This window comes from Diceros bicornis, chromosome 6 (genome assembly GCF_020826845.1).
Source record: "Diceros bicornis minor isolate mBicDic1 chromosome 6, mDicBic1.mat.cur, whole genome shotgun sequence".
NCBI classification, from domain to species: Eukaryota; Metazoa; Chordata; class Mammalia; order Perissodactyla; family Rhinocerotidae; genus Diceros; species Diceros bicornis.
In genome coordinates, this window is record NC_080745.1 from 40,662,286 (window position 1) to 40,681,661 (window position 19,376).

The window sequence follows — 19,376 nt, forward strand, 5'->3', positions numbered from 1 at the left end:
GAGGGTCACCCAATTGTGAGACCTGAAGGACTCATCATTAACCAGTGTTGAATATAGCAGAGACAGATAGCAAATGATGATAAGTCAATATAATAATCAGTATTATGGAATACTTAAGAATTGCCAATACCTATGTATGTAGGGGCACCAATAAGCTAGGAAATAAAATAATAAAAGATTCTAGACTAGACAAGTGCTTTCATCAGAAAGACTGGTGAGAGGAAAACAACTTTACATATGGTTTCAAGTCCCTGTAGTTTCTCCCTTCTTGGATTTCTCCTCCATTGATTTCTACCATCTCACTCTGTATAACCCCTTTCCAAACTTCAGTCCCCTTTTTTTTCTTTTAGTCTAAAGATGATTTCTTAAAATTCTTTCATCTTTATCCTTTTAGTATAGTGATACAGGATGAGATTTCAGAATTTTCCCCCAAATAAAAGAAGACCAAAGGGAATGAAACATAAAATACACATGTTCTCTAGTTTGCGTTAATTCAACTTAAGATATTTCCTCACCTTCTGGAAAATTCCTCAGGGTAAACAAAGCACACCTTCCCTTGTACCACCAATACTCATATTTACCACCAAAATAAGCTTAGAAATCCATTGTGAAAAGAAAGTGTGATACATTGAATATGAGGTTAAAAAATGTTTCAAGTTAGCAGATGTAATATTCAGTAGAGCTGAATGAATATAATTATGAACTAAATAGAGTTTCATTAATACATGTTCTTTCACGGAAATGTTTAAGAACAGATATTGAGGCAACAAAGGAAGAGGGTCTTAGATTGTACAAACGGTGGTATGATGGCTTCAGGGAGAGAAACGCTTGACCTCTCATCCTAGTTCTGCACATAGTTACAGATATCAATAAAGATGACTTTTATTTACTTGTTCTCTTTTTTTTCTGGCAACCAATTAATTAATTTACAGGTTTGGAGTTACCAACACTAAAATTATAAAATTATTAAGCTATATTTTGAGGCTTTTTATGCTATTATTGTGCCTAGCATAATAGGAAATGCATAATGCGAAAATAAAAAAACTAGAGATTATACAAGGTAATTTTTACACTAGTTAACTATAGATTCAGATCAGAGAGACTCTGTAAACCAATGGGAAGAGGGGAAAGATGTAACAAATAAAGAAATCTGAGCAACAGTAACCATAGAAACATGTCAATTAACTACAGGTAGGGCTTTTCATTAAGAGACAGTTCTAACAATCATTAAGCGTCCAGGTCTCTGCCCTGTGATCCCCAGAAATGCCTTAGTTTCTGAAGCTTTTCCTTCACTTCTAGGAGCTGGGCCAGTATTCTTCCAATAATTTCCCTTTCTTATTTTTGTTTGTATGAGTTGGATTTCTATTACTTACATTTGAAATAATTCTATTTCATATTTGTAATATATATGGTTGCTTAAAGTATTTGTTGATATACATAAAATGTTTTGAAAACCATCAAGTACTTTACAAATATTACTCATTAACTCATTACAATTATCATTATTAATATTTCAAAAGCTAATGACACCATTGCTGTGTATTCTATAGCTTCTTTTCTAAAAATTACAAATTATTATAAGTGCTTGTTTATGAAACCTTTTAGTGAAAGACAATAAATGTGTCACATTTTGTACAGTAAAGTAGAAAAATAGAGAATAATGATATATGTGGACACACCCCAAAGGGAACAATAAAATCACCAAGGAAGTATTTACACAGATTTAAATAACTTGAGACTGGACCTATGCATTTTTAAGAAACAGCATATAGGACTTTTGTTCACATTAAGCTCAGATTTCTAAAGCCCTCCAATTTGCATTCATCTGTAAAACAGAAATGAAGATAGAGGCAACTTTCATTGACATAGTATGACCTATGTATTACTGGCTAGAATCATGAGATTTCTGTGAGAACTATTAATCTAAATCCTGGTCTAGATCAGCTGGTCTAAATGGTAAAACTGTCTAACATTTAAGCCATCATTTTAATAAAGAAAGAGTAATAAATGTCCCTCAAAATAAAGGTGCCCAATTAATTCTATGCACAATAATACACTTACTGTATACACACCTAATCAATATTCAATATATTAGTAATAGCAAACATTGGTTAACATAAAAGTCTGTATCTTAGAGAAGAAAAATTTAAAACACATCCATCACTTTCTTTATCTGTGCATATTTCTGATGAAATAATAATATGAGCTCCTTCAGTGTACTGGTTTCCTATCTCCACCAGTGTCAGTGGTTTGCTGACTCAAGTAACTTACTGACAACAATCGAAGGAGGTGAAATTGATACGGAACCAAGTGGGCTCGCCTCCTGGTGAGTTAAATAAGACTCTACACCAGTGGAGGTTGTCTCACAAAGTAAAGTGTATTTGCAGCAAATAGGAGGCCATGAGGAATCATTTCCAAAGTCATGGCGTCCTCGAACAAAGGGAAGCAGGAACTTTTATTTGGTTGGGGAATGAATATTCAAAAGGGAGAGGCAGGTATTGGCTTACACAGGCTCAGTTGGAGAACATGCTTCCACATAATGAGGCCTAAGCTCCTCCTGGAGAGATCTTTGCATTAAAAATAAGGCAAAGGTCATGGGCATGGCTCTTGTGGTGAGGCTTGGTCAGTTTCAGGATGGCTAGAGGTTACATCTCCTTAACATACAAAAGGAAAAGAAACAATTTTGAAAAACAGTTAATTGCTTCCAAACCCACCTTTGAGTTCCTCGGGGCACCTAATGGTGACAAAATCAGAAGATCCAAAAGCCAAATTAGAAGAGGTTTTCAATTTTTTTTTAATTTTTATCTCCACTTTAAAATGCACTCATTGTTTTCAAAGATGGCAAATGACTCTACCACTTTCAATTTCTACCTCTCTATTTTACCCAAGGTGCCATAGGTATAACTACATGACATAGCAAATGCCAGCTAATGGTCTTATCAAATACTAGCACAAGTGTTATGTGCTGCGTACATTTGGACATATTTATTCATATCTATGTAAGTATTTTAATTATTTAATAACCTTAAGGAAATCTGAGCCATAAGAATGAAGAGAATAGCCAAGTTATTTCAATGAGATTAAGTTTTACTATAATATTAAAAATTCAAATTGAAAATTTCCTGAAAATTAATGACATTTAAATTATTCTCTAAATTTTGTAAATGCTCTTTCAATGTCTTATAAATGCTTGGAAACTCTTCAAGCCGTGATAAGATTCTGATGACCAGGCAGTTACAGCATCAGCCTTACAGATTCAATCAGCAAATAACCTTAATGCTGAGTAACAAACGAACTTGAATTTTGCACTACAAAGACAAGGAGATTCCATTAGGGTTATTTAGTTAATGGTGTTTTAAGACTTTGGGAGGACTACGGTAGACTTGAAACATATAAACCAACCATAAATCAAGATAATATAAAGTACTTGGTGAATATAACTCTTTGAATCTATATTTTATGATCATCTGCATGTCCAGAATTTTCTGCCTGTGAATGCTTCAATAAAAGGTGGTTTTTGAAGGAAAGATAGGAATAAGACCATATTCAAGCACTTTTTCAGATATCTGAGTAAGATTTAACAAGATGAGTCCTAGAAAGTGTCCATACAAGTCAAAGAGTAGAAAATTAAAATTTCCAGGAATATAAAGAAAGCATGAATGAAGAAATCACAAAAAGAAGTACCAAAATTTAAATATTCAAATTCAAATGATTTAGATGGTTTTGACTATCAAATTAACAAATTACTTTGTGTTAGAATTTAATGCTGGAAAAATGCAGTAAAACATGAACTAATATGAAAGAGTGACAATAGCATGACATATAAAGAACAAGAACTGTGAAAAGTTTATTTAATCTAGTAATTCAGCTTCTAGGAATCTATTTTAAGGAAAATAAACCCTCACTTTTGCAAACATACATGCAAAAAATGTTCATTCTGATAAATATATTGTTGGATTCCCAAGGGGAAGGGGAGGGAAATCCCAACTCACCAGGTCTCGGGATGACGCGGGCCCACAGACACAGAAGACCGAACTTGATGCAAACGCAAGAGGTTTATTGAACGGAGCTCCGGGTCGACTCGTGTCCCTCGCAGGAGACAGAGGGGTCGACCCCGAGCCTTAGGGGGCAAGTTCTTTTATAGGATTTGGGAGCATAAAGCGGGAAAAGGTTGGCGCGGTTTTACATGATTGGTTAATTCAAAACATTCAGACAGTTACATTTTATGGCGCGAATTGCTACGGCGCGAAACAGCTATCAAGGTGCACACACATGTCCCCACCTGGGCCCCCTCCACCCCGACCCTCCCAAACTTATCCCTCTGTAGCACTCCCTTGTTCTCAATTTTCTCTGAACAGTTTAGGGTGAGTCTTCCGCGAACAGAGTCAGTTGGGATCGATAGACTCTATTCATAGAAGACTCGCCCCAACTGCCCCTTAAGGTGTTAACATATTAAATTTTTAACATAATTTACATCCTTCATTCCCCACTTCTTCTTTTGTCCCTAGTTCTAATCTTAGAACTTAGTTTTCGGTGTCTACTATTAGTGGCTCATGGCGTGGGAGAGCTTGGTAATGGCGTTGGAGCATCATAGCATGCACTGCATTGACTCTTTTTCTTATGAAAGCAGTAATTCTATTGAAAACACACGGTCCGAAAACCAAAAGTAGACAAAGAATCAGCAAGGGTCCTGCTAGGGAGGATAGTAAGGTCGTCATCCAGGGGGACTTAGTGAACCAGGATTCAAACCAGCTTTGTTGCGCCTCCCTGCTTTGCTGCCTCATGTCTAATCTTTTCTTTAATTTTTGCATTGAGTCTCGGACTACCCCTGTGTGATCTGCATAGAAACAGCAGTCTTCTTTAAGAGCTGCACAAAGCCCTCCCTCCCTTAAAAACAACAGATTTAATCCCCTTCTATTCTGGAGCACTACTTCAGACAGGGAGGTGAGGGACTCTTCTAGCTTAGAGATAGACTGCTCTAAAGTCCTGAGGTCTTCATCTATAGCATTGCTCAGGGCAGTTAATCCTCTCTCCCCTGCAACTAAGGCTGCAGTGCCGGTTCCTACGCCCACGGCAACTCCCAGTCCCAGGAGCACAGCTAGGGTGAGGGATACTGGTTCTCTTTTCCTTAGTATAGATTTCTGATCAAACTCATCTTCGAAACTATTGGCAGTATGATAGTAAATTCTAGGCACTAACTGCACAAGCACGCAAAAATAGGGGTATGCCTTTAGTTTACCCTTGCGATGGGGGGAGTGGCATCCTCTGGCTTGTTTTGCCCCCCCTCGTCGACCCATGAAATCCCAGTCGGGGGTTCCTATAGCCAGTTTACAAAGGTCAGGGTGTAAGTCTGGCCACCATGTCCAAGGGGAAGCAGTTTTTTGGATTGACCAGGTTATATCTCCTACCTGGGAGACGACTTGCCACGTGAGCAGTTGAGGAGCGTGGGGATTAGGATTGGACGACCTGCTTGCCGTTCCCATGACGCAAACGCAGCTTAAGAGGGTTATCAGTCTTTTCCACCTTCCAGAGATCTGCTGCATTCTGGGGTGCCTTCTTTACGTGTGTAGCGTGAACCCAGGAAGTTATACCGTCCACCTTGACTGCTGTGGGTGTAGTGAGGAGCACCACGTAGGGCCCCTTCCAACGTGGCTCTAATGACCCCGTCCGATGTCGTTTCACAAGGACAGAGTCCCCAACCTGGAATTGGTGCGAGATGAGCAGATCACCAGGCTGGTAAGCCTCTTTTAGCTGGTTCCAGATGTCGCGCCTGACAGCCTCGAGTGCTTTCAAGCGGGCTGACAAAGGTATAGAAGGTACAATGTCAGGGTCATGTATCCCTATTTGTGCCAAAGGGGGAGGGGTTCCATAGAGGATCTCAAAGGGTGTAAGTTTTAAGGGTCCCTGTGGGGTGTTCCGGACGCGGAACAGGGCAAAGGGCAGGAGGGCTGTCCAGTCACTATCGCCGGTCTCTATGGACAATTTAGTTAGGGTCTCTTTAATTGTTCTATTCATCCTTTCTACCTGGCCTGAGCTCTGGGGTCTATAAGCACAATGTAATTTCCAATTGATCCCCAGTTGACTGGCCAGTCCCTGACTTACCTGGGCAACGAATGCAGGACCGTTGTCAGATCCAATTACCTTTGGGATCCCGAATCTCGGGAGGATTTCTTCCAATATCTTCTTGGCTACTACAGAGGCAGTCTCTTTTCGGGTGGGGAAAGCCTCTACCCATCCCGAGAAGGTATCTACAAATACTAGAAGATATTTATTTCCATACCGGGCCGGTTTGATTTCAGTAAAGTCTATCTCCCAAAAAGTTCCGGGCCTATCTCCCCGGAGTCTATGTCCAGTGCGGTATTTGGTAACTGCAGCATTTGTGAGAGCGCAAGCTCTACAATCCTTATAAATTTCCTCAGCCGCCTTTCTCAAATCTGGTACCTGGTACGGGGAGGCCTCAATAATTTTAATTAGTTTCTGAGGGCTCAAGTGGGTTAGCCGGTGTAGATGTGATAGATATTCTCGCCCTTCTGCAACGGAAAGGACTTTCTCTTCTTTAGTTAGTTCCCCACCGGAGGCAGCTTTGCTGACCTTAGCTCCCTGGAGAGTCAGGACCATAGGTCCTAGTGCCGCCCGCTTGGCTTCCAAATCTGCTAAGCGGTTCCCTTGAGCTATGGGGTCGGTGCCTTTCTGATGACCTGGGCAATGGATGATTGCCACCTTTTTAGGCAAATGTATAGCCTCTAGGAGGCCCAGAATCTCTTTTTTATTTTTGATATCTTTTCCGGCCGAGGTAAGCAGCCCTCTTTGTTTATAAATAGCCCCATGAACATGGGCAGTAGCAAAGGCATACCTGCTGTCCGTGTATATATTCACAGTCTTATTTTCAGCTAACCTTAACGCCTGTGTCAGGGCGATAAGCTCAGCCTTTTGTGCAGAAGTCCCTTCCGGCAAGCGGCTTGCCCACAGAGTCTTTTTCCCGTCTACCACAGCCGCCCCAGCCATCCTCTTACCTTCTGCCATGAAGCTGCTGCCGTCGGTGTACCAATTAGGGGCTCCAGCCCATGGCTCATCTGGCAGATCGGGTCGGGTCCCCGTTTCTGATGCTAAGATGTCGCCGCATTGGTGAACAGGTACTTCATCATCTGCTTCGGGCAGTAGTGTGGCCGGGTTTAAGATGGCCGGTGGGGCGAAGGTAATTCTCTCAGTTAGGAGCAGACTTTGGTAGTGAGTCATCCGGGCGTTAGTCATCCATCGATCTGGAGGCTGTCTGATAATGCTCTCCAAGGCATGGGGGGCTACTATGGTTATCTGTTGGCCCAGAGTTAGCTTATCTGCATCTTTTACCAGCTGGGCAGTGGCGGCAATCGCCCTTAAGCAGGAAGGCCATCCACTGGCTACCAGATCCAGTTTTTTTGATAGATATGCGACTGGGCGCTTCCAGGGCCCAAGGGCTTGAGTTAGGACTCCCCGGGCGATTCCCTTTCTTTCATCTACATACAAGGTGAAGGGCTTGGTCAAATCTGGTAGGGCCAACGCGGGTGCCTCTAATAATGCCCGTTTTAGAGTCTCAAAAGCCTTCTGGTGCTCTAGAGTCCAGACAAAGTTCCCACTTTCCTTAGTCAATGGGTACAGTGGAGCAGCCAGGGTAGCAAACCCTGGGATCCACAACCGGCAGAAACCGGCCGTCCCCAGGAATTCCCTTACCTGGCGAGCGGAGGTTGGGGCCGGGATTTAAGTCACAGTCTTTTTCCGGGCGTCGGTTAACCACCTTTGGCCGTCTTTTAGTGTGTCGCCTAAGTAGACTACTTTCTCCTGGCACAATTGTGCCTTCTTCTTTGACGTCCGGTACCCCAACTCACCCAACTCGGCCAGGAGGCGCTTGGTTCCTTCCTCACAGTCTCCCGGGGTTTCCGCCGCCAACAGTAGATCATCTACATACTGTAAAAGAGTCACTTGAGGGTTTTTAACCCTATTGTCAGTCAAATCCCTGTGGAGGGCCTCATCGAACAGGGTGGGGGAGTTTTTAAACCCTTGAGGCAGTCTTGTCCAAGTCAGTTGTCCAGCGATCCCCATATCAGGGTCGCGCCACTCGAAAGCAAAAAGTAATTGGCTCTTTGGGTGCAGCCGCAGACAGAAGAATGCATCTTTCAGGTCCAGGACAGTATACCATTTCCGTGATGGGGGGAGGGAGCTGAGTAGGCTGTATGGGTTTGGCACAGTAGGGTGTAAGTCCTGCACTCTCTTGTTCACTTCCCTCAAATCCTGGACCGGCCTATAATCAGCAGTTCCAGGCTTTTTTTACAGGCAGGAGAGGGGTGTTCCAAGGAGACCGGCAAGGAACCAGGCATTCCCTTGCCCAGTGTCCTCTCTCCTTACAATAGGCACATTGGTCCTTGTCTTAGGGCTGTCGTCTGCGCGAGCCTGGTCGTGGGGCGTTGCCCAGGTTCCCTGACTGCCTATGATCTGGCCCTGTCGCCTTTATCACTGCGGCCAGTATTTTGGTCAGTTTCTTCTCTTGTCTCCTATCTCTCTTATCTTCCCTCTCTTCAGCCTCCCTTCTCTCTCTCTCTCGCTTTTCCTCCTCACTCTCTCTTTTATGATACACCTTTTCAGCCTCCTTTACCACGTCCCGCAAGTCGTAGTCCTGCAGCCCCTCTAGCCTTTGTAATCTCCTTTTTATATCTGGGGCAGACTGTCCAATAAAGGCCATAATGACAGAGGCCTTTTGCCCTTCCGAGGATGGGTCGAAGGGCGTATACCTGCGGTAAGCCTCCATCAATCGTTCTAGGAAAACGGAGGGAGGTTCAGTGGGCCCCTGCTGGATCTCTCTTACCTTAGCCAAATTGGTGGGCCGCCTTGCGGCCCCTCGGAGACCCGCCACTAGAGCCCGGCGATAAACAGACAGCGCCTCCCTACCTTCAGCCGTGTTATAGTCCCAATTGGGCCGGTTGTGCGGAAACCCTTCTTCCGCTTCCGCTATCGTTGCCGGCTGCCCGTTGGTGCCTCGGATATTCTTTCTTGCTTCCTGTGTGATTCTTTCTCTCTCCTCCGTGGTAAAGAGTGCCTGTAAGAGCTGTTGACAATCATCCCAAGTGGGCTGATGGGAAAACATTAGGGACTCTATCAGGGCAGTTAATCCGGCGGGGTTTTCTGAAAAGGGGGGATGGTTATTTTTCCAGTTATACAGGTCTGAGGAAGAGAAAGGCCAGTACTGGAGGGGTGACAGCTGGTTGGGCCCCGCAGGAGCTCCATACTCTCTTAGCGGGAGCGCCACCGTGGTATCAGGCCCGTCCGGAGTGGCTCCGCGGCGGCTTCGGGTTCCAGCAGAGGGACCCGAGCCAGTCGCCCTCCGTCCTGATTGCGATCCTGGAGCGGGGGAGGGGTAAGGAGGAGGCGAGAAAGGGGGCCATTCGGGAGGAGGCTCAATCTCAGGGTAGACCCCGGGGGGGGGGGGGCCGAAGGGGTCTCCAACTCCGCTGTTCGAGTTGATTTCGATTTTTGCCGTGTCTCCGCATCCTGCAGCGCCAGGACTCGGGGGCTTAGTTTTTCTGCTTTTACCCATGGCTTAACCCACGGGAGTGGGTTCTGCACCAGATCCTGCCACACTGTAATATATGGTCGTTGGTCAGGATGGGACCCCGGTCTCTCCTGGAAAACAATAGCCCTCACCGCGAGGATAACAGTTAGATTAAACGTCCCCTCAGGGGGCCAACCCACATTGAGGGAGGGCCACTCAGAGGTGCAAAAAGTCTGCCAACGCCCTTTTTTTATTTCTACCGCCAATTCGTGCGCTCTCGCTCTCACTTCAGTCCAGTGGTCTAAGGTCAAAGAGAGGGGGGTCGTCATAGTCTGTCCCATCCCGTCAAATGAGGTCCACGTAACGAACAAAAACAGAACAATGAACATCAAAAACACAGCAACACAAAAACAACTTTGCCCGGTTGGTGTCTGTACAAGCCAACCGAAGGCGGTTTCAGACGGGAGGGGTTTTCGTGTCCTCCCTGGGAAAAAGAGTGCCGTTTCTTTTTCTACCTGAAAGGGGGTAGTCAGGCTTTCCTGACTCCCCTTGTCCCTTGGGGCGTCCCCCAGGGTTGCAGCCTGCAGTTCCCAGCACGTCTGCCACTGCAGCCGCTCGGTCCTCACGGGCCGAAGCGGCGGCTGCCCGATACTGAAACCAAAACAATAAAACAATACTTTGCGGCGCCGCACACACTCACACACTCAGTCACTCAGGCCTACCTCCAAGGGGTCTTCGGAGTCTGGGGTTACCGCGTGGATCCCGGACGAGCCCCCAAATGTTGGATTCCCAAGGGGAAGGGGAGGGAAATCCCAACTCACCAGGTCTCGGGATGACGCGGGCCCACAGACACAGAAGACCGAACTTGATGCAAACGCAAGAGGTTTATTGAACGGAGCTCCGGGTCGACTCGTGTCCCTCGCAGGAGACAGAGGGGTCGACCCCGAGCCTTAGGGGGCAAGTTCTTTTATAGGATTTGGGAGCATAAAGCGGGAAAAGGTTGGCGCGGTTTTACATGATTGGTTAATTCAAAACATTCAGACAGTTACATTTTATGGCGCGAATTGCTACGGCGCGAAACAGCTATCAAGGTGCACACACATGTCCCCACCTGGGCCCCCTCCACCCTGACCCTCCCAAACTTATCCCTCTGTAGCACTCCCTTGTTCTCAATTTTCTCTGAACAGTTTAGGGTGAGTCTTCCGCGAACAGAGTCAGTTGGGATCGATAGACTCTATTCATAGAAGACTCGCCCCAACTGCCCCTTAAGGTGTTAACATATTAAATTTTTAACATAATTTACATCCTTCAATATATTTATAAAAGAAAACCAACTAGACACAATCTAATTGTTCACCAATTTAATAATGGTTATTAAATTATGATAAACATGCTGTGACTATCATACTATTTTTCATGATGGCTTTTTTAAAGACACAGGAACATTTCTTATGATTAAATACTAAGTGATAACACAAGATAGAAAGCATATGTATACTATAATATCTATTTCTCATACACATGCACACACACACATTTCCAGAAAGAAACATAACAACACGCTAAATATTTTAAGACGACATTTTTCTTTCTTCTTTCTCTCACACTTTCTCATCGTTTGTCTGATGATAGAATCTTCACGACCTACAGGAACCCCATTCCCCCATTCCCGGTGGTTCGTAAGAACATGATCCAGCTCTCCTTTCTGCCCTCGGTCACAGAGTACTTCTTCCAGAAACCAGCACTTAGTGCAGAACTGGGCAAATGATAAAAAGAATCTTCCCTGAGATTTGCTAGATGGATGTTAAAAATAGAGAACTTTCTTCTCAAGTAATGACCTATGAGCATGTGAACTAAGAGCTACAATATACGTATGGCTCAAGACGTGTATAGAGAACTATGCAAGTAGGAATCCCACACCGAGAGAAGCAGAGGTTAGAAATGGAGAAAAACAGTTAGGCAAGACCTTAAAGACTTTGTCTGAAACCCCAGTCAAACAATGGCTAAAGTTATCACCAGCCAATTATTGAAAACATATATATAAGAACATATGTATATATATTTTTAATTCAATTTCTTGGGGATAGGCTTTTGTCATCTGAAAAACTAGAAAATTTATAGATAGAGCTGAGTAACATGGATCTGTTTAGGTGATAAGATTATGAAGATTTGAAATATACATGTATATTTCTATATTTTATAATTGTTCTAAAGTACATTTATGTTTTTATAATCATATTAATATCATATATGTTGTTGAAAAGCATCTGGCAAATATTCTAAGTTATTAAATCAATAACTTTAATAATGCTAGTTGATACTCAATAAAGTGAATAATATAAGCCCAGAAAATATTCTCTTGAGAACTGAAATAACACTATGACTTTAACTCCACACATCAAGGAGGCTTAGTGGTATCAGCAGCATTCTCTTGTTTCATCAATGTTTCAAGTGACTGCTTTTTTAAATTCATGCAATCCACTCTTTTTTCTTTGAAATTTAACAAGCCTTACCATTTCAGCCCCTACCTTCTCTTCACTGGCATCACCTATCTATTTGAGTTTTTCTTTTGTGCTCTTTCAATGGAAACCTTGAAGTGAAATTCTCAATCTCACATTGGAAACATTAAATTTATTCTTTTTAAGATTGGGGCCAGATAAAGTTGCTATGTTTAATATAGTTCTGTACTGTCTGTGTATCTATATAGTTAACCTTGGCCAACACAATAAGAAAAGAAAAAGAAAAGTAAGGAAAAGAAGATAAAGCTGCCATTATTTGCAGATGACAAAATCATCTATCTGGAAAAGCTAATAGAATCTACAAATAAACTGTCATGAAATAAAAGATTTAAACAAATTTGCCAGATGCCAGATAGACCTAAAAACTCTATTTCATTTCTTTATACCAGCAACAATCCATCTAGAATATATATTTTAAAATAAGATATCATTCACATTAGTAACACTTCTATAAAATAATCCAACCAAGATTCTCAAGTTGATTTGGTTACAGAGAATCTTTTAACATCCAAATGAAAGACATAGAGCATGATCTGAATAAATAGAGAGGTATATATAATATGATATTTAAAAATATAGTTGTTGTTTCTTCACAAATTAATAGATAAACTAAACAAAAACCAAAAAACATTCGAGTTTGATTTTTTTGAGGAATTCAAACATATTCTAAATTTATATGCAGAAAAAATTCATGAATAGCTAAGTCAACCTCAGAAGAGTAAAGAGGGAGTATTGCTCTTTTGAATCTTAAGACATGCTACAACAAAACCACAGCAATAAAAGTAATTTGGTATTGCCACAAGATAAAAAATTAGGCGACCAAGACTGAGAGATTAGAGATAGAACCGAGTATGCACAGGATTTAATATATGAAAAAATCTGCACCAAGTATCAATGGAAATGATAGATTATGTATGAATACTGTTGGGAAAACTGCTTCATTTAATAAATAAAATAAAAGTAGTTCTTTTCTTGACATCAAAAAAAAATGTTTAAATCTAGTTAAAGACAAAAATATGAAAGATGAACCTAATAGTGAATAGAAAAAAATAAAAGAGAACATTTTTTATCCAGATGCAGATAAACAAAATATTAAAAGCATGAATTCCAAGTAATACTGATGAATTTGGTGACATAAAAAATAATGTTTTCTGTTCAATAAAAGGTGTCCTGAACAAATTTACAAGATAAATGACTGAATGAGAAAGTATATGACCTTTTTATGAACAGGTAATTTCTAAAAGAGGAAATTCAAAAAATTTTTGATTATCTGAAGTGATGCTCAAAATAACTAGTAAATAATAAAATACAAATTAAATTACTGAGATATTACCTTGTACCTATTTGTCCAGAAAAAAAAATTAGAAAACTGTATAATTCCAGATGTTGGTGTATACTCATTAGTATAGGAACCCTCACATTCTGGCACTGTTTTTGGAAGTGTGGACCTGTTGAGCCATACTGGATAGAAATTTGGCATACTTACAATGTATATAGTCCAAACAAATTCTCAATAAATTTCACAGAGTACGTATATGATGATGGTCTTTTTTGCAATATTTGTGGGAATAGGAGGTTGGAGGTAAATGGCTGTCTGTCACTAGGAGAAGACATAGGTAAAATGGGCTGTGTGCACATGCTGGAATATTATGCAATAATTAGAAGCAAAAATTATACACATGGCTAGATCTTTAAAATTTAAGGCTTAGTAAAAAAAGTAAGAAAGAGAATGAAACATATCTATCTATATATATAGTGTATATATATACACATGCACGTATATAATGATATCTCACTGTATATAGTGAGATGTGAAAAATCATGATACATGTGTGTGAATACATATATATAAATCACATGCATTCATAACAGCAATATGAACTTTGCAATAACATATACAAACAACATAAGACACCTTAGAACATATAATAGCTGTTTATAGCTATGATGGGGCAAAGAAAGTAGAATACAGGAATAAAATAGAATGAATGAATAAAACAAAATCAAACTAACAGACCAAACCAAGAAGGGACCATGCATGGGCCAATGATGAGAATTTGCCTTGAAGTGAAAAGTACAATAAACTCAAATGTCACCCCTGTGCTACCAAAATAAAATGAAATATTCTTTTATCAAATTACTAGCTTCACAGTGATCCATGTAGTGAGCCCAAACAAGTAATGCCAGTGCAAAAATATTCACTGTAGGATATAAGTAAGCAATCACTTTAATACCACAGAGCTAGTGTCAGCATTCATGTGTAGGGCAAGAAGAAATTTTAATGCAGTTTTTTTGTAAAATTTTAACTTAAAAATTGAATTACTCTACTCATAAATCAAGGGAATTTTAATATCTGATTTTAAGGAGACTTTGATTAATGTTTGGTCCCTTTGTAAAACTTAATTAACTAAACCCAATTAACATTTTAAATGCATTTATAAATTTAATATATTCAATTTCTTTTCAATTATTTAAATTGTTTGACTACCAAACTAAATCTTCCCAAGCACTAAAGTAGATCTTATAAATCAATTACGTTAAACTTGTAAATAAACTGATTAGATTTTCTTAAGTGTCTCAAAGCTATTTATAAATTTAGAACAATTTAAATATAAAACTATTGATTTTAAGTTGAAATTAAGTTATTGATTTTAAGTTGAAATCAGAAATGCATTTTCCTAGACACTTATGTATGATAAATTTTCTTGATTATTGAAAATATTTAAAATACCAAATATACACAGACTATTCCTTAATACAATAAATAATGCTATAATTTAGATTTATATCATCCTTCTAACAATGATTTTATATTCTTTGTGGTTAACATATACTTACTAACTAGGGAAGAATACAATCTTGTTTTCTCATGTTAAGCAAGTTGATCTTTCCACCCATTGCATTGGTTTCTTAACAACTAGAAAGACCCAAGCTAGGACACTGGTCTAGATATTGCCCTCAACAAGGTGGAGCGTCCTAAATCCTATTATAAACAACATAAAAAAGAAGTCTCATCCCTAAAGGGAGTAAGCATTGAATCCATATCCTTGGGTTCAAGTAATGTAAATTTTCAAACTGTAGTAAAATTATCCCTAATATCATTCACTACTCCAGTTGTATTTGTATATATTTAACTCTCTTCCTAGCTATAAGGAAATTTTACATTGACATATTTTGCATAACTCCATCTGATTCTGTGGTTACAATGTGTAAATATATTTTACTGAGGAATGAATAACAGTCCCTTTGTCTTTGGGTTGCTTGTTCAGGAGTGAAAGTTCTGGCTGGGACATGCCAAAGTTATGTCATGTGGCTGAGAGAAAGAGCTGTTAGAGCAGTTAGAGAGAGAGAATCTGGCGTCTTCGGCTTCACAACAGAAGCAGCAATATTCCTCCTTTAGAGGACAGGTTTAGATTTTGGATAGTTAGAAATAACAAATGATTATCATAGCCTTCCTACTTCCTATATCCCCATTATGCGCCTTGGGGTGTGTTCCAGCTCTCTCTGCATGTTATTTCCCCAAACTTGTAAGATTTTCTATTGACTCTGGAAGAATTCTTATTCTGGCTCTTCTCTGTTAGCTGTATTTCTCACTACTCCTTTTATGCCCACCAAGTCTGCTGAAATGGGATGATTTATCTTTTCCCTAACACATTTATAAAACATTTTGTTGGTCTCTTTTTTCTTAATACTATGGATTGAAATAGACAATTCAGTTTATTGTTTGTTTTATAAAGCTGTGTCCTGATGGATGACTTAGAATACAGACAGCAAAGAAATCAGTGAAAAGGAACGGGAGTAGTTTAGGAAGGAAGGAAGTAGTCACCTGCTGGGGCTAAGCAGATCTTATGAGGAAGTTCTCATTAACCTAAAAAATAAAAAAAAATAAAAAATCTGAAAAACAGGGACCATATAGTTAAATTTTAATTTAAATTTAACCAAATTACACACATCTGTTACACTTTAAGACTATGCTTTTTCTTTGGCAGAGGTGTCCTTTCTTTAAAAAATTATGATGCTAGAAGACAGATTTTTTAATATATGTTATTAACAACTTCAGTTAACAAAAATTAATTAATAGGTATTCTATTACCTCAATTACCTCTTTTAAAAAGTTACCTCTCCATGAAATCTAAAAATCTGTGATAGTAGTAGTTAAAGTCTTTTTCATAAGCTGAGGGCTGCCTCTCTCTAGAAACAGTAGAAATGAAATATTCCAAAACTTACAATAAGCCCTTTGTGAGAGGGAAAAAGGCTACGAAAAGGTATTTTCAACTAATACTTACTTCGGTGTTTTCCCTTTAATTAATGTTTTGATTTTCTAGTTGAGCCTAGAGGTGATTTTGTTTTATTTTGTTATTAAGGACTTGACAGGGTTTTTAAATGAAAATAAACAAGCGTACACACTTAGGGGATAGTTGGCCCAGGTCTATTTAGAAGGGTATATATATTTAATCCAAATATTTGTCTGCTCTGCAAACCACATTATGCCTTCCAGTTAAAAACTGAAAAGCAAATGAATTAAAGAAGTGAGTATACTTGCAAAAACCCTGCTTTCTAGCTATGGTTTTATTGCTCAAAAACTGGAAGACTTTAGATTTAAGTCTCAAGTTCCTTACTTTTTTTTTTTTGTAGAAGAAAATAATACCAAGTTTAATAACATGTATACATGGGAGAAACCCAGGAAACTGAGTTTCTTCTCAATTTCCTTACTTTACATGATTATAATTATTATTGAAAATGCTCTTCTGACTCTTGTTTGGAAATTTTGCAAGAGTACTGACATTTTAGGGCTTAAAATAGATCTTTACTACAGTAGGTGGGTGGCATGACTGTAAAAAACAGACATAATCTAAAGAACAAGCGTGACTGCTCTTCAAGAGAGAGACAAAAGCCAACGCTCTAGGAGCAGAATCAAGTGTCAGATCTGAGGCCATATATTAGAAAATAAAGTGAAAGATTGGAAGCCTAGGAAATCAGAAATGGTTTGAAAAGTTAAATTACAAAGCAGCACTAGAACAAATATTTTCGGAAATAGGTTGTGAGGAAAAAAAATAAGTATTTTGTTTGTACTTGTATTTGTATTCATTTTGATTGTGTGGTTCTAGGTCAATTCCTTTGACTTAGGGGCACAGAGCTAGTGGGGCCATAATCAGAGCAGCTTTGAATAACAAATAAAATGTCAGTGCAAAAACACCAGCAATTATGTAATTATTATTTTCTCCATGTGCCAAATGAACATATAAAATTAAATGATTCACATTAGAGTTTCTTTCTCTGACTCAAAAGTAATTATTGAGTGTCCTCTGTGTCAGGGAATATGGCTAATGTTTGAGAAATATAATTAAAATAAAATCTCCCAAGCCAAAAATTCTTTCCACAAAGTTAGTAGACAAAGAAAATGCTTTTATTGTTTAATAAACATTAGATCAGAATATGATGCTCATCCAAGGCGATCCACTAAGAGATTGCAAAGACAGGGAGATATATCACCTTTTTATACAGCCAAACAGATACAACCCGTTGTACACATGTTCTCAAGATAAATGATAACTAAGAGGATTTGATGGCACAATTTGCCATACATAGTTCATTCCCAATTTATCTGTTGTTGGCGTGACCATATATGTTAGCTAATTGGCTTTGTCCAGAGGAAAAATAAACTTTTCATATCTTTATTACAGGAGGTAGTTTTATAATTTGGAGCAAAGTGACCATCAAAATGAGGATCCTACCCAACCACAGAAACTGGGAGAAAGGGGCCCTCTCTACCTTGATGATTGCATTTCATAGAGATGACTCCCAGTCTTTGAGAAATACATTCCTGGTCATAAAGTTTACAAAAAGCCTATCTTCCTTTCAAAAGGATTTATATATATTTTAAAGAGAGCAGAAAGTACTTAAAATTACAAGTTTCCTAAAGTAAATGCTCTAAGAAAAGGGAGAGAGAGGCAGTCTTTCTGTATTTTCAACAGGAAGAATTAAGCCTCTTATTTGTATTTTGTATTTGTCCTTACGCTAGACACTGTAGGGGATATAACAATGAAAAAGATAAAGTGTATGCCCTGAAGACATTAGTAGAAAAGGTACCTGAATTGGGACCAGAATTTTCATGTTCACTCTCTGTTTCCAATTTATAAGATCAAAACCTCCTAAGTGAATATTGCAATAACTTTTATTTTCACCCTGACCAAATTAGCATGTAGTAATGAACTTAAATAGGATCACTCAATTCACTTTCTTTATTTCAAGTTGATAAAATAATTTCATGTGTTCATGATACCTAATGAAAACAAAACTAATTTTGAGAAATAGAAAATGCTTAACGGGCCAGCCGGGTGGTGCAAGCGGTTAAGTGTGTGCTCTCCTCTGCGCAGCCCCTTGGTTCGCCAGTTCGGATCCCAGGGGCGCACTGACGCACCCCTTGTCAAGCCATGCTGTGGCAGCGTCCCATATAAAGTAGAGGACGATGGGCGTGGATGTTAGCCCAGGGCCAGTCTTCCTCAGCAAAAAGAGGAGGATTGGCAGATGTTAGCTCAGGGCCAATCTTCCTCACAAAAAAAAAAAAGAAAGAAAATGCTTAAAATGGTAATTACTTTCAATTAATATAAAAAAGATACGTATGGAATATCAGTGAAAAAGCAATTCACTTGTTTTGAGTGGTGTATGGGAGGAGGACCAAGGAAAAGCCATTGGTATTTGAATCTATGTGACACACCTATAAAGATTGGTTATGGAAAAGGGTGTCTGCATTAGAGGGACTGAAATGTGCAAAGAAAAGAAAAAGCAGCCTGAAGATTCTTTAGCTTACTCTAGGTCTCCTATTGTTAGTTATAATTATCACCTTGAATAACAGGCATTGTTATATTCCCTATATAAATGACAAAATGGAAGCTTAAAAAGGTTTATTAATGTAGCCCGATGCTTCTCAAACTATTGGTGGTGAGGGGCCAGTTATTCGTACTTCCAGTCCATCAGGTACCAATACTTTTGTAAAATATAATAAAAAATTAACATACAATGAAATTAAAAAACTCTACATAATATATGTTCTAATTTTTTATTAGATTCAGTAGTCATATTTTAATAAATGTAGCCAGAATAGATAAAACCTAGGGAAAAAGAAAATAGTTATAAACACTGAATGTATTGTTTATTGAAAATGTGTGTATAGGTAATTAATACAGATAGTTACTATTACACTTACAATTTTTGTTATTCCTCTATCATAAGTAAACAAAAAGTTTTGAATTAAAAGAAATTCCTCATATTAAATGCCTGTTTACATTTTGAAGGAACAATATGCAACCAGTATTTAAACGTTTTAATGTAATGGA

At 39.2% G+C, this 19,376-nt stretch overlaps 1 protein-coding gene across 1 annotated transcript; it reads right to left on the reverse strand.

Annotated features, from left to right (window-relative positions):
- Positions 1-5,224: 5,224 nt before the first annotated feature.
- LOC131407592 (uncharacterized) lies at positions 5,225-10,158 on the reverse strand. The gene is given in 4 exon segments (XM_058544371.1): positions 5,225-8,301; positions 8,303-8,341; positions 8,486-9,459; positions 9,492-10,158. Coding segments are annotated over 4 exon segments (4,281 nt in total). The 5' UTR covers positions 9,910-10,158; the 3' UTR covers positions 5,225-5,451.
- Positions 10,159-19,376: the final 9,218 nt, after the last annotated feature.